Below are 14,334 nucleotides of genomic sequence, written 5' to 3' on the forward strand. Positions count from 1 at the left end.
TAATAATGAACGTAGAGGATTTCAAAAGTGGGTTTATCCCTACCTTTGCAACATAGCTCATCACTTTGATCTCCACAATCATTGATGCCATTGCAGGCTTTCTCCTGAGGAATGTGCTTCCCGTTCACGCACTTGAAGGACCGATTTATTGCAGAATCTGTAAAGTAGGGATTATATTCGTGCAATTTATTTATGGGCTCATGGTATAACATCCTTAACATATTATGGGATACAGGGGTAACTAAGATAAAATATGACTTCAAGAAATGATATAATTGGTGTGGCCACTATGGAAATCAGTGTGCAGGTTTCTTAAAAAAAAAAAAAAAAAAAGATAAAAGTAGAATGTGTATGTGACCCTGACAGATATCCAAAACAACTCTATACCTTATGACAAAGATACTCTCAAATCTGTGTTCTTTTCTTCTGTATTCACAAAAGTTAGGAAATGGGCTTAGCTGTCCCCCAGCTGATGAAGGGATGATGTGATACACATACACAACGAAATTTTTTTCTATCGTAAAAAGAAAATGTGCAGCTAAATGAATGGAACCGGAAGTTATTATACTAAATGAGATAATCTAGGCCCAGAATGACAAATGCTCTATCTTCTCTCTCAAATGTGGATTTTAGCTTTGAATTTCTAGATTTCTGTGTATAGATTGGCATGTCAGTCAGTGGAGGCCAGGTAGTAAAAAAGGAGCCAGGGGCTAGGTGAAGGCAATAAGAGGGAAAGATAGTGAAAAGTATGAGATATGAAAGTGAGGAGGGCATGCTAGGCAACCAAAAGGTTTAAATAGGCGTTGGGGTAGGAAGGTAGGGGGGCATGAGGATGAGGTATGGATTGAAAAAATCAAAGGATTGAGAAAAAAGCCAAAAGAAAGCTGCTTTCTAAGCTAATTAAAAAACAATGATTTAAAAAAGAAGTTTGAATAAAGAGATCCTACATCTGCCACTCCCAGACTTATACATTTTTTTTTAAATGAAACTCCCCCACTCTAGGTATGGGGCACCTCCCTGCAAGTTTTTAGTCAGAGGGAGTCCCCAGGAACTCCCGAAATAGTAACGGTTACTGCCCTATTATTCTTGGCTGCCCTATCATAACTAGATTGTAAGACTCTTTTGCTAAAGACACCACATCCTTTGTCTGCCAGACACGTAGAAATCAAGCTGGAACTAAGCTGTAAGCTTCTTCCTCGATGGCTAGCTTACGCAGTACCAGAAGGTGCTACGTATGGTGCTGGGGAAAAAAAAACTATTAATGGTCTTACCTAGTGGGTGGGGCCTGCCTTCTGTAATACAAATCTTCCAGGCAAGATATGCCTACTGGTGTAATAGCATCCTGACTGTTTTGAGGATGATCAACCCATTTCTGACTGGATTTGGGGCCCGCTTTGTGGGAGGGATTGCGTGCCTGGTACTGTAAGCCAGGTAAATCTCTATGGCTGGAGCAATCATAGGCCCTAGGGGAGACCCTACTTATGATGGTTTGAATAAGCACAGCCCTCACAGGCTCCTATATTTGAATGATTGGTCACCAGGGAATAGAACTGTTTGAAAGGATTAGAAGGATTAGGTGTGATCTTGTTGGAGGAAGTATGTCGCTGGGAGTAGGCTTTAAGGTTTCAAAAGCTCAGGACAGGCCCAGTGTCTCTCTCTGTCTCTTTGTCTCTGTCTCTGTCTGTCTGTCCGTGTCTCTGTCTGTCTGCCTGCAGGTTAGGATACTGCTCTCAGCACTCTACCTGTATACCGCCTTGTTCCCTGCCATACGATAGTGGACTACACCTCTGAACAAGCCAATGCTTTCTTTTTCTAAGAGGTACCTGGTCATGGTGTCACTTCACAGCAATAAAGCCAGTGACTACAACGTTATGACTGTTTTTTGCTAAATGATCATATTGTCCAACTGCCTTCAAAATATTTGTGTTTATATCTACAGACCAGTGTGAGTCTGCCTTGGGACAGAGAAGCTTCTTCTTGCCATGGATGAAGGTTGATGCATACATTTATGTCTGGTCAGTGTGCTAAGAACAAAAATGACTACTAAGTGCTCAGCCATAAATAGGACATGTCTGTATCACCTCATCTAAGGCCCAGGGACCATTGCAGAAGAGGTGTTTCATCAGGGTCAGTGGAAGTGTCCATAAGGCCCTGCTCCCTTCTAAGGAACTACTCTCTCTCTCTCTCTCTCTCTTTCTCTCTCTCTCTCTCTCTCTCTCTCTCTCTCTCTCTCTCTCTTTCTCTCTCTGATTCTTTTTCTTTTTCTTCCTTTCTTTTTTTTTTGATACAGGGTTTCTCTGTATAGGCTGTCTTGGACTCACTTTGTAGACCAGGCTGGCCTTGAACTCACAGAGATCCACCTGCCTCTGCCTCCCTGAGTGCTGGGATTATAGGCATGCACCACTGTGCCTGGCTGTGTGTGATTTTCCTAAGTTGTGTAGGCACTGGTGTGTTGCTCATGCTCCAAAAATAGCTCCTAACCACTGGGGGTGAAGGTACAGCTGGGTGTGGTGGTAGGTGCATGTCATTAACCCCAGCACTTGGGAGGCAGATCTTTGCGTGTTCAAGACCAGCCTGGTCTACAAAGGGAGTTCCAGAACAGCCAGGGATGCATTGTAATACCCTATCTCTCAAAAAGAAAAAAAAAAAAAGTAATGAAAGCAAAAGGGAAATTTTTTGGCAAGAAGAGAGAGCTCACAAGGAAGCAGGAAATAAGACAGAGTATTAGGGGGTAATATATTGTAGAGGTGTATGATTATTAAAACTAAAAATCAACACAAGTAAATAATCTAAAAAATAAAACAAATCATTAAATATATTGGTTGCTAGGACAGAACTCAGGAGCCCCGAGCGTCACCTGACATTGGGAATCTACTGATCACCCTTTATTGTTTTGCTTTAGCGGTAACCCAGCTTCCAGTCTTTGGACTCAATGGGCCAGACCTTTATAGGTCCTAGTACTTTTGATTTTTTTTTTTTTTTTTTTTTTAGCACTGGAAAGGGTATGATTCTGTTCATTGATCTCATACATATGCCAAAATATTTCTAAGTTAGGATAGAGGAACATCTGGCTGTGGTTTCTGGAAAAACTGAGGCAACAAAGTGATCACTTAAGCATTCAAAAGAAATATATATATATTTATTAATGATATATATATATTAATGTATATAGGATTTAATGCTCGAAAGAGGCGCCAAGGTGTCTATGTTTAATCAACTTATTTGCAATGGTTATTTGAGCCTTCATATTCAAGGAAGCAAAGAGGAGGCAGATAATTTTGCTTCCACACAGGAACCTGAACAGCAGGTTTTGAGTGGCAAAATAAAAACAATGGAGGTCACAAATATAAGTTCTAAACCCCAAACCTCGGTAGAGGTATCATTGTCTCCTTAACTGATCATTGCTCATCCATCATTGCTTCTTTACTATAGGCCTCTATGAAAGAAGTGAGCTTGATGGAAGCACTCTATACCAACCTGTATCGTTTGTGTAACACATGACATCCGCTAAATTCTCAGAAACGTTAGTTCTCTTCTTGGTAAAGGTACACTCTGCCAAGCTGGTCTCATCACCCCGGCAACGTACATGCAGGCATTCTGTGGCGTTCATTTGGAGGTTTCTCGGTAGAGTTAACCTCCTTCGTATGTGAACAGCACCCCTGCGAAAGGAAGGAGTGAAATCTGGTGGAGGAACAATTCAACTTTGCATTTAAAACTTCATCGCAGGAAGGAGGCTCTACAGAAAACCCCTCCCCAAAATGATCTGCAGACTGTAGAAGGCACTAACACTCTCCTTCTTGTTGTCTTAAAACCTTCACTTGAGCCATAATGTCTCTTTGGGTTTTGTGAAGATTAACTAAAATAATCAGTTTCAACCAGCCAGTCAGCAAACATTCGGCAAATATTGTTTTCCCGATTTTATTAAGAAGAACGTCTCCTTTTCATTGGATGGTTCCTCCTCTTTAGAGAAGGTCATTCCTGACTTCTTATTATGTTTTTTTTTTTTTTTTCTCCCTTACAAAAGACAGTGAGTTGCCTTGGTCAGAGGATTCTGGAAGTATGTGTCAGTAAATGTCAGCACAGATGTTTTCCATCTTTTCTTCTGAGGAGTCTCCACACCTGCCCCTGTTGTGGAAGCCTTACCTGGTTGATCTCATTATTGCTTAAGACTTGGAAGATTAACTTGTTTGAGCTATAAGTTTCATTTGGCCTTTGCAATAAATCGCACCTTTGATTGAGTCTTGATAGTATGAAGGAGGCATTTCTTTGGACATTAATTTTGGCTGTCAATTTTGACATTCTCTTTAGGAAAGCACAGTGCTGGCTGTGTCTGTGAGGAGAAAGGTTTCCAGAGAGAACTAGTTCCAGAAGGCTCTGACCCAATGAATGGTTAAATCCCTTGATGTGTTCATAATATGACGGCCTTGTTTGCAGTGGAAAAGGAGTAGAGTCTCATTAGAGGAAGTGTATCAGTGGGAGGATACACTTGGGGGCCACTTCTTGTCACTAGCCCCTTCTGGACTGGTTGTTTCCTGTCTGCCAGGAGACACCTTTGCTACACATTTCTACCCCCATGATAATCTGCCTCACCACAGACCTAGAAACAAAGGACCTAGGTATGATAGAGGGAACTCTGTGAAACTGAGAGCCAAAATACATATTTTCCGTTAAGTTTCTCATTTACATGTGTTTTGTCAATGCAGTGCAAAAAGTAACTAATATAATGTTATTTGACTTCTCAGTTTTTAAGGAAGATGTGAAGAGAAACTTTTTGTTACCCAACATCCCACAAATGATGACTCACAGTGAACTGTTATTCTAGGATATTCGATTGTTTCCTGCTTCTCTTTGGGGGAAAATGAATTAAAAAGAAAAGTCGAGCAAACAACTTCTTTAGTCAACAGGAAAATGTGAATCAAAATTACTCTGAGAGTCCATCTCACACCGGTCAGAATGGCTAAGATCAAAATCCAAATCGACAACACATGCTGGAGAGGATGTGGAGAAAGGGGAACCCTCCTCCATTGCCGGTGAGAATACAGCAATCTTTGTACAACCACTTTGGAAATCAATCTGGCACTTTCTCAGAAAATTGGGAATAGCTTTACCTCAAGACCCAGCTATACCACTCCTGAGTATGTATCCAAAAGACTCTCCACCATACAACAAGGACATTTGCTCAGCTATGTTCATAGCAGCCTTATTCACAATAGCCAGATTGTGGAAACAACCTAGAAGGCCCTCAGCCAAAGAATGGATAAAGAAACTGTGGCACATTTACACAATGGATTACTACTCAGCTCCTAAAAACAAAGAAATGATGACATTTGCAGGCAAATGGATGGAAACAGAAAAGATCATCCTGAGTGAGGTAACCCTAAGTGGACTTTAGCCCTATAGTACAGGATAAGCATACTGTGAGGCACAGACCCAAAGAAGATAAGCAACATAGAGGATCCAAGGGAGGACGGATAAATCTCACTTGGAAGGGGAGACAGAATAGACAGAGGTAGTGGCTGAAGAGAGAGAACAAGGTAGGAGAGGGGACATAGAGAGTTAAGAGGTGGAGATCTGACCTGGGGAGAGTGAGGGCAAGGGTAGGTTAAACTTCAGACCTAAGTCAGGGTAAGCTCCTGAGAGGACATGAAGGGTACTCAAGCAAAGACACCTAGTAGCAGAGGCCATAGAGACTGAAGAGGACACCCACTAGCTTGACTAGTCTCCTAGCATAGGGAAGGGAACACCAACCCACCCACAAAAACTTTGACCCAAAATTTACCCTGCCTACAAGGTGTGCAGGGATAAAGATAGAACAGATACAGAAGGGATTGAGGGAATGCCCAAAAAAAGACTTATCCTATGGGAGTGCCAACCCCTGACACTATGAACAATGCTCTGCTAAACTTGCAGACAGGAACCTGACAGAGTTGTCCTCTGAGAGATGCTACCCAGCAGCTCCTCAAAACAGATGCTGAGACTCACATCCAAACATTGGGTGATGAAGAGGGGTCTCATAGAAAGAGAAAAGGACCTGGAGGTGACAAGAGCTCCACAAGAAAAACAACAGAGCCAACTAACCAGATGGGCTTGCTGAGACTATAAAGCCTCAACCAAAGACCATGCATGAACTGGACCTAGGCCCCCTACAAAGATGTAGCAGGTGGGCAGCTTAGGCCTTATGTGGGTCCTCTAGTAAGGGCAGTGAGGACTGAATTGGACACAGACTCACTTGCCAACTTTTTTTTTTTTTTAAATCATTTTCCCCTGGCAGGACTGCCTTGTCAGACCATAGGGGAAGAGGACATACTCAGTCCTGATGTTCTGGGGTGGATGGGAAAGGGAGCTCCCCTTTTCTGAGGAAAAAAGGAAGGAGGAGGGGGGTGGGGCAAGTAGGGGAGGAGGGATATGGCTACAACAAGGATATAAAATGAATAAAAAAGAATAAGAAAAACTGAGTAAAGACACATCAGAAATGGAAATAGAAATAAAATGCCAATTGCAATATAAGTAACAGATTAATTAGAAAGAAAGGCAAAAAGAGAACAAAGGTAGTATTTCTAGTTTCTCTGAGTCCATAATGAAGACACAGAATAGTCATACCAAAAAAAAAAAAAGTCATCAGGGGCAATGCACAAAGTATTGGGTTTAATTTCCAGCACTGTGCTAACTGGTTGTGGTGGCACAAGCCTATAATCTTAGCATTTTTGGAGGTGGAAGTAGAAGGAAGAGAAGTTAAAGGCCACAGTATACCTTTTTAAGGAATCTCTACCATGATTTTCATAGTGGCTACACTCCATGCATCAGGGAGTAAGTGCTTCTCTTATCTGATACACGAGCCAGCATTTGTTTGAGTTTTTTGTTTATTGATTTGTTTGTTTCGATCACAGCCAATGTCACTGGGCAAAATGAAATACCAAAGTCTCTTTAATGTGTATTTATCTGAGAGTGAAGGAGGATTAAAAAATAAATATTTCATAGCCAAAAAAAAAAAAAAAAAAAAGAAGAAGTTAAAGGCCATCCTTGGATCCATGGTGAATTTGAGACCAGCCTGGGCTACATGAGAGCCTGCCTCTAAAACAAAGCCAAGAGGCCTCACTGCCTGAAATCATAGAAGTCTGTCCCATGAACTTAGGCAATTTATGGGAAAAATAAAAGTACCAAGAAGGTTAAAGACCAAGGGTTCACTCCTAGGCTGGTCATGGTGGTACACGCCTTTAATCCCAGCATTCAGGGAGGCAGAGGCATGATCTCTGTGAGTTTGAAGCCAGCCTGGTCTACAAAATGAGTCCAGGACAGCCAGGGCTACACAGAGAAACAAACCAACAAACAAAAAAATTAAAAAAAAGAAGTTCATTACTAGGTAAAAATGATAGGTTGAGGGCCACAACTACAACAAATCAGAAATATGCTGGGGCTCACCCAGACACCGAGAGGCCCGCTCATGCACTCACCACAGCCTGGTTACCAGGAAAGCCAGTAAAACAATTCAGAATGAGCAGAGGAGATACTCGTGGGCCTGGCCAGAACCGAGGAGCTGCTGGGTAGTGGGAGCTACTGGGGAAGGGAGAGGCGTTTTTCTCTGGGGGTATGGCCACTAGTGACTTGCTCATGCTCCAGTGAATGGCTCTCTACCCATGCATGTGTTATTGGGAGGAGGGAGGTGTTACAGAAGGTGATGCAAGATAATGTGGATGGAAATGACCAAATGACTTGTATGAAATTCCCAAAGAATAAAATTATATATTAAAGGAAAGAAAGAAAAGATTTGAGTAAAATAGTTAACTTGCTTATTGTAACATATAGCTATTTCTTAGACCTCTGAATATAAGTATTTAAAATAAAAAATCAAACTCCAACGAGTATTTTAAAACAATAACCATAGAGGGTCATTCTGTGACAATACCGTTAACTAGGAAATCAATAACAAATAGTTAATTAGAAGCAAACTAATGTCTTCATTTGTGAAGCACACAAGAAACTTCAAAACTGCATCAAAAAAGACATTGTGTTGGAAAATTAGGATATGTTATGAGTTAAACCATAAATAAAATATCACTTATGGAAACTTATAATAGCGTTTTCATAATCTTATAGATGAAGCATTCCCAAAGTAAGTTAAACATCCAACCTCAGGGGTTAGAAAACAAATCCAAAGGAGGGCTGGGGCTATATTGCTTCATGGGCATGAGGCTCTAGATTAAATTCCGAGGACTGTCCTCTTCAATTACATAAAGAAACAAACAGAGGGAAATTAAGCAGGAAAAGGACACAGATAAAGGTAACAGCAAAGATTAAGGATATAGAAATTAATAAGAGCATTTACAAGCACAAAAAATAAGAGTAATCAAATACATCTCTGCAAGGCCGACAAAGAGGAGAAAGGGCAGAAATAAACAATAGGAGATCAAAAGTGGATGGATGTCGTTCTAGATGCGTGAAAACAAACCGTCGGAAGTGTATGTGAGGGTGTAAACATCTCCACGGGATTCCGTCCAGAAGCTCAGGCTGACAGGTGCTCTGTGCTCAGCGGGACATTCAGTCCCAGCAACAGTGCTGTGAGGTGTAGTTTTCATTCTCAGGTTACATGTACGGGCACTGCAGCGTAGAGAGATTAAGCAGGCGAAAGGAAAACAGTTGGAACAATGAAATTAATTATACGGTAACTCCTGTGGGACAAGCACTCACTGTTGAAATCCAAGGTCAAAGCAGGCCACGTTGGCTTCGGTCATGCTCCAGCTCTTTCTACATAAGAACATTTTCTCATCTCGGTCCACAAGTTTGACTTGAACAATTCCCTCTGCATTTGTGCTCCCACAACATAAAGAAACATTAAAATTTCCTGAAATAAAAAAACAAAAGGATGGACAATATTTTAGTATTTATGTTTTCTCCCTTATACTTGTCTATTAAAACAGCTAATTCCAAATTAACTGTGAGCATCATAATGATTTTAACAAATGATAAGCTATTATTTTGTGAATGCTAATCATGCGTTAGTGGCCATACTGATCAGTGGCAAAATACTAAATTCTCATACCAACCCTTAAGGACTGTTACACTTATCTTCAATTGAAGACACCACTTACCCAAGTAGTAAAGCTGGGAATTGGGATTTGCTTTACTGTCATGGTTTGAATGCAAATGGCCCCCATAGGCTCATACATTAGAATGGCTGGTCCCCATTCTAAATGGCTCCCTAGTTGGTGGAACTGTTTGGGAAGGATATTGACCTTGGTGGAGGAGGCATGACACTGAAGGGGTGGGTTTGAGGGTTCAAAAGCCCATGCTAGGCTCAGTCAGTCTCTGTCTCTCTCTGTGTCTCTGTCTCTGCCTCTGTCTGTCTCTCTCTCTCTGCCTCCAACTTACAGCTAAGATGTGAGCTCTCAGCCACTGCTCCAGCAGCCTGCCATGATGGTCTCACCCTCTGAAACTGTAAGCAAGTCTTCAATTAAATGTTTTCTTTTATAAGTTGCCTTGGTCATGGTGTCTTCTTACAACAATAGAAAAGTAACTAAGACGCCTTCTCTAACCTTACTCCAACAGCCACACTCTTAGAAGTAAGCCAGACAATGAAAGAACACATCCAAGGGGTTTCTACAGTCTCACAGATGTGAAGTAGTCGGTGCTTCAGGAGAAGAAAAGTGATGCTTAGCGTGTCAGCCACTGCCTTTCTGTCTACCCATCAGCGGGTAGTAGAGGCTGACCCAAATGGGGAGTCTCATTCCTCATTTGCACAGTGTCTTACCCCTTTCACCTCGTACCACTGAAACACTAAGCTATGACAGCAGGCCTGTGTCACGGTACCTAGAAGAGGGATGCCCTAAGCATACCTGCCCAAACGCAATGTGCCTGCGGTAACCGTGCATCTGGGGGTGGAGCCTGGGTTTTGCTCTGATAGCCAAACTGTAATGAGTCTTTGCAAAGAGCCTTGCACACTTCATTTTAGTTCCCACAAGAGTCTTAGGCCTTACCAACTTGTACTATTCATACTTTACAGGTGATGGAACTGGGGTTGGGAGTGGTCCCAAAGGTCACGTAACAGCTGGGTAAACTTACAGGAGCTTGAAATTAAGCTTGACTGGCAGGGAGGTCCCTAATTCTTTATCCTGTATACATTCCTAATCTGCATGCCAGGGGTCTAGCTTCCTAGTCCCATCAGCACAGGACTCAGCTCCTGGACTGAGTGAAGACAAGCTCTGGCCTGAGGTGCTGCGTTGTCCCAGGACGCTAGTGTCTCAAGCTAACCTTGCATAATCAGGGTCAGTGGGCTGGGTCTGGATAAGAGAAATGACAGGGTTGAGGGGACAGATATTAGAAGATATTGCTAAGGTTAGATGTCTGAAGGGTGAGCTGAGGCCAGAGCAGACTGTATCTGTACAAATCTTATGCTAAGATGGTTTCAGGATTTATTGTTTGTTTATGTGTAAGATTGTGCTGTGTGTGTGTGTGTGTGTGTGTGTGTGTGTGTATAAGGAAGATGCCCCAGAGGCCAAAAGAGGGCTTTGGATCTCCTGCAGCTGGAGTTACAGACAATTGTAAGCCAACCAACATGGGTGTTAGAGTCCAAATTCTGGAAGAACAAGGAGCTCTCATGACCGTTGAGCCATCACTCCAGCCCCCTCCTAGCAAGACCTTTTCACTGAATTCTGAAGCAGTTGGATGGCCCTGTGACTAATCCCTTAAATCAAGCAGAGGGGGCGGTGGGGAGATCCTGAAGGGCTGGGCAGCAAAGAGGGCAACCTCAGAGGCATGGGGACTGAAGGGAAAGCTGTATTCCTATGACCCCTGTTTTTCTAGTGATCACTGTTATCTAAAAATGGCTTATAGATGGTGGGTCATGGCCCTACATGGCTGGTTAATTGATTGTGAGTGGCAAAAGTTGGCAAAGAGTTCCTGAAAGCATAAACCAAAAGTTAACAAAAAAAAAAAAAAAAAAAAATCAAACATGTAGGTGGCTTGTTGCTGACTCACACCTTTAATCCCAGCACTCAGGAGGCAGAGGCAGGCAGATCACTGTTTGTCCAAGGCCAGCCTGGTCTACAGAGCAAGTTCTGGGACAGCCATGGCTAGACATGGACACCCAGCCTCAAAAAAAAAAATCAAAAGTGTAATGACTCTCAGGTGTTTCTGTCAGTGCATGGCCATGTTGCTTCATGTGATTTTACTTTAGCCGTGGTTTCAAACACACACCACTCACACTTTTCTCTGAGCATGCGCCATGCCGTGCAGTAAAGATGAATGCCGTCAGAAATGCCTTGGCTCAGATCCAAGACTACTGTAGCTTTTTTTAAAAAACCATACATGCATACCTTTTTGCTCATACAGAAACATAATGCTCTAATTGCAGAAAACAAACACTTCTAATATTTTCCCACCATCCTCTCTCAGCACACAAGCCTCAGATTACTGTGCATCTTTGGATTATATTGTATTAGGATGTTTAATTTTTTTTTAATTACTGACTGAGTTGCTGACTTAAGTAGTATTGGTTTTTTTTTTGTTGTTGTTGTTTGTTTTTTGTTTTTTTTTTTAAACAATTAAATGTATTTTGGCTTGGGATCAGGACAGAATTTTGAACAATTTCTGAGGCAGTCCTAACCATACCCCTGCTGCTTTGTATTAGTATGAACCAAGATTGCCCCAACTGACAGACTCCAAAATCAAAATATTGATCACCTCTGAAAAACACTGAAGATTATGTCCTACAATGTCTAATGCTTAGGCAAGATTCAACGCATGTAAAAATAAGGACATCCATATCATTAAAATGCAAGTTTTCTTTCATGTTAAAAGTAAAACTATAGACATATCAAAGAATTACTTTTAACTTTTTATAATCACCATCCAATATTTGGTGTGCACACCCATTTCATGTATTTATATATTCAGAGTCACTCAAAAATTTCCTGAGTGAAAAGGGGGTCATGAATGGGAAAAAAATGTTTTAAGAAGCCCCCAGTCTAAAGAATGTTAAGCTGCCATTAGAATACTTCGCAGCAGAAGCATTTTGTGACTGAAGGGGTCACATTTCATCGCCCTCCTGTTAGAATAGCCTGTTACGCACATCTTCCCTCCCTACCTTCATCCGCGCAGGTTCCATTATTTGAAAACTTTGTCTGCGGGTTAAGACACTCGGCACTCTTCTGGTGACAGTACGTCGGGTAGACCCTTCCGTTCGTGGCGCACACTGGGAAGTCCTTCCTTGGGCACTGGTAAGGGAGTTTGCAGACACAGGTTCCGTCGACACATTTCTGCCACGGCTGGCAGAAGACTTTGTAACAGGAGCGATGTGTGTATTTTTGCAGCAAGCATTTCTGATCTAGCAGATCCTCCTGAAGCAGAGCTGACGCTTGCGCGCGCTGGGAACAAGAAGTAACAAAACACAAGTTTTGTGAGAAAAGTGGAGTTAAAGAACGAAGCAGACCCAAATGGCAGCACAGGTGAGGTATCAGCTGGTGGTCTCATGAATCGGACAAACCGACTCGTAGCCCCAGGTTTGGTTACTTTGGGCAAGTTACCCTCAAGAAACGTGAATGCTGTCATCTGCACAATGAGGTTGTAATATCTCCTACTTTTTTGCAGTTTCATTTGAAGGTTCAGTAGGAATATCTCAGTGTTGGAAGGTCCCAGGAATGCAATTAATTGAGCTATTATAAGGATGCTGGGATAAAAATGTGCCTTGGAAGAGATTGGTGAATCTCAGTGCCATGGTAAGGGGCAACAAACTTGATGCTGGATACAGTCTCATAGGATGACTTTGATGCTTGTCGTTTATTAATTCTATTATTAAATGCAAAACCACTTAATGAACTAGTACTACATGTAGAAGCATGCAGAGCATGACAGTCTCTGTATTTTAAGGGCTTGATTACCTGATGATAATTAGAGACGAACACACACATTAATGTTCTGCAAGGCAGAGGGTGTGTTGCATCAATGTGCTACAAATACGACGTGGTGGTGAGGAGAAACAGGTTGAGAGAGTGTCTTCCTGGTTCTCTTAGAAGTAGCAGCCCATGAACAAGGCCAGGATGAACATGGCTGGCGCTAGAGGAAGGAACATTGCACAGTATATACTAGGAATAGCAAGTAGTCTTAACGCTGGCGTTTTCAACCCTGAGTGCCGAAGATGGGTGGTCACGGATATTGAACCTGGGGAAACGGAGGCAGCCAGAGCACAGCATGACAATGGCCTGGAAAAGTACTTGTCAAGGTGAAACAATAGGATTCAACAGTTTAATCCATGTGGGAGTTGAAAGTGGGAGTGATTAAATACTGTTTTTCCTCCAGTTGGTACTACCAGGGACCATTTGAAATACACGTATCAAATTCCATTAATGGCTGGGCAGTGGTGGTGCTGCCTTTAATCCCAACACTCAGGAAGCAGAAGCGAGCTGAGTTATGTGAGTTCAAGGCCAGCCTGATCTACAGAGTGAATTCCAGGACAGCCAAGGCTACACAGAGAAACCCTGTCTTGAAAAAATTCCATTAATGACCAATTTCTCTTTATGAATTTATTCTCCATGTTTCTGTTTGGCATATCCTTTTTTCTTGATATGCCATTAGAATAAAATTGATTTCAAAAATAAAGTGATGAGTGACATCACTAAAAGATGAAGTTTTTAATTGTTTATTGATTATTATTTATAAATAGATTCATGTATCTTGGGATTCATGTATCCCCATCATTTTAAGCAATTGTTAGCATAACTTTGTGTTGTGGGACACTGTTCCCCAGAAGACAGGAACAAATATTTATCCACCCCAGACAGGGAACCAAGAGTAGAGCAAGATGAGCATACCAGCAGAGTCCAATGTGGTTAGCTGTTGGGGGGTGGTCTTGTGCACAGTGTATTCGGGTGCTGATTTCTGTGCCCAGAGAGCTGGTTACAGTACGGACATGGGCACTGTCATTTCTATGAAGAATCTCTTGTCTCAATATTGTATAAAAATTGTTCTCTGTCTTTCCTGATTGGTTAATAAAGAAGCTGATCTGCCTGTGGCTGATCAGAGAGAGGACAGGAGGCTAAACTTGTGATTCCAGTGAGGGGCTCTCAAGTAGGTCCCAGGTAAAAGAGAGAAGAGTATGGATCCATGAGGAGGTCAGCATGAAGGGGACTTAAGGGAGCTGCCATGAAGACAAAGATGGAGCAGGATCAGCCAGGGCGAGACTAAGATGGCAGGTAATGAGACGCATGGCTGGGAAGTAGGCCATGGCCAATGTAGACAGCTTAAAATAGAAGAATATCTGCCCAGTTATAGTACTTAAATCTTGTTGAATAAATAGGTCTCTGTGTCGATTATTTGTGAGCTATGCGATCTTTAGTGAGTAGC

General features: G+C 42.1%; 1 protein-coding gene across 4 annotated transcripts in view; it reads right to left on the reverse strand.

Annotated features, from left to right (window-relative positions):
- Cfi (complement factor I) overlaps positions 1–14,334 on the reverse strand; it is a 45,822-nt gene that overhangs the window by 15,075 nt on the left and 16,413 nt on the right. For all 4 annotated transcript variants that reach the window (XM_060392697.1, XM_060392699.1, XM_060392698.1 and 1 more), the window contains 4 exons: positions 12,080–12,359; positions 8,686–8,839; positions 3,478–3,659; positions 44–157 (listed from right to left, as the gene is read on the reverse strand). In XM_060392697.1, the coding sequence (XP_060248680.1) occupies positions 44–157; positions 3,478–3,659; positions 8,686–8,839; positions 12,080–12,359 (730 nt within the window). The remainder of the gene's footprint in view (positions 1–43; positions 158–3,477; positions 3,660–8,685; positions 8,840–12,079; positions 12,360–14,334) is intronic.

Source organism: Meriones unguiculatus, chromosome 10, assembly GCF_030254825.1.
Source record: "Meriones unguiculatus strain TT.TT164.6M chromosome 10, Bangor_MerUng_6.1, whole genome shotgun sequence".
Taxonomy (NCBI): domain Eukaryota; kingdom Metazoa; phylum Chordata; class Mammalia; order Rodentia; family Muridae; genus Meriones; species Meriones unguiculatus.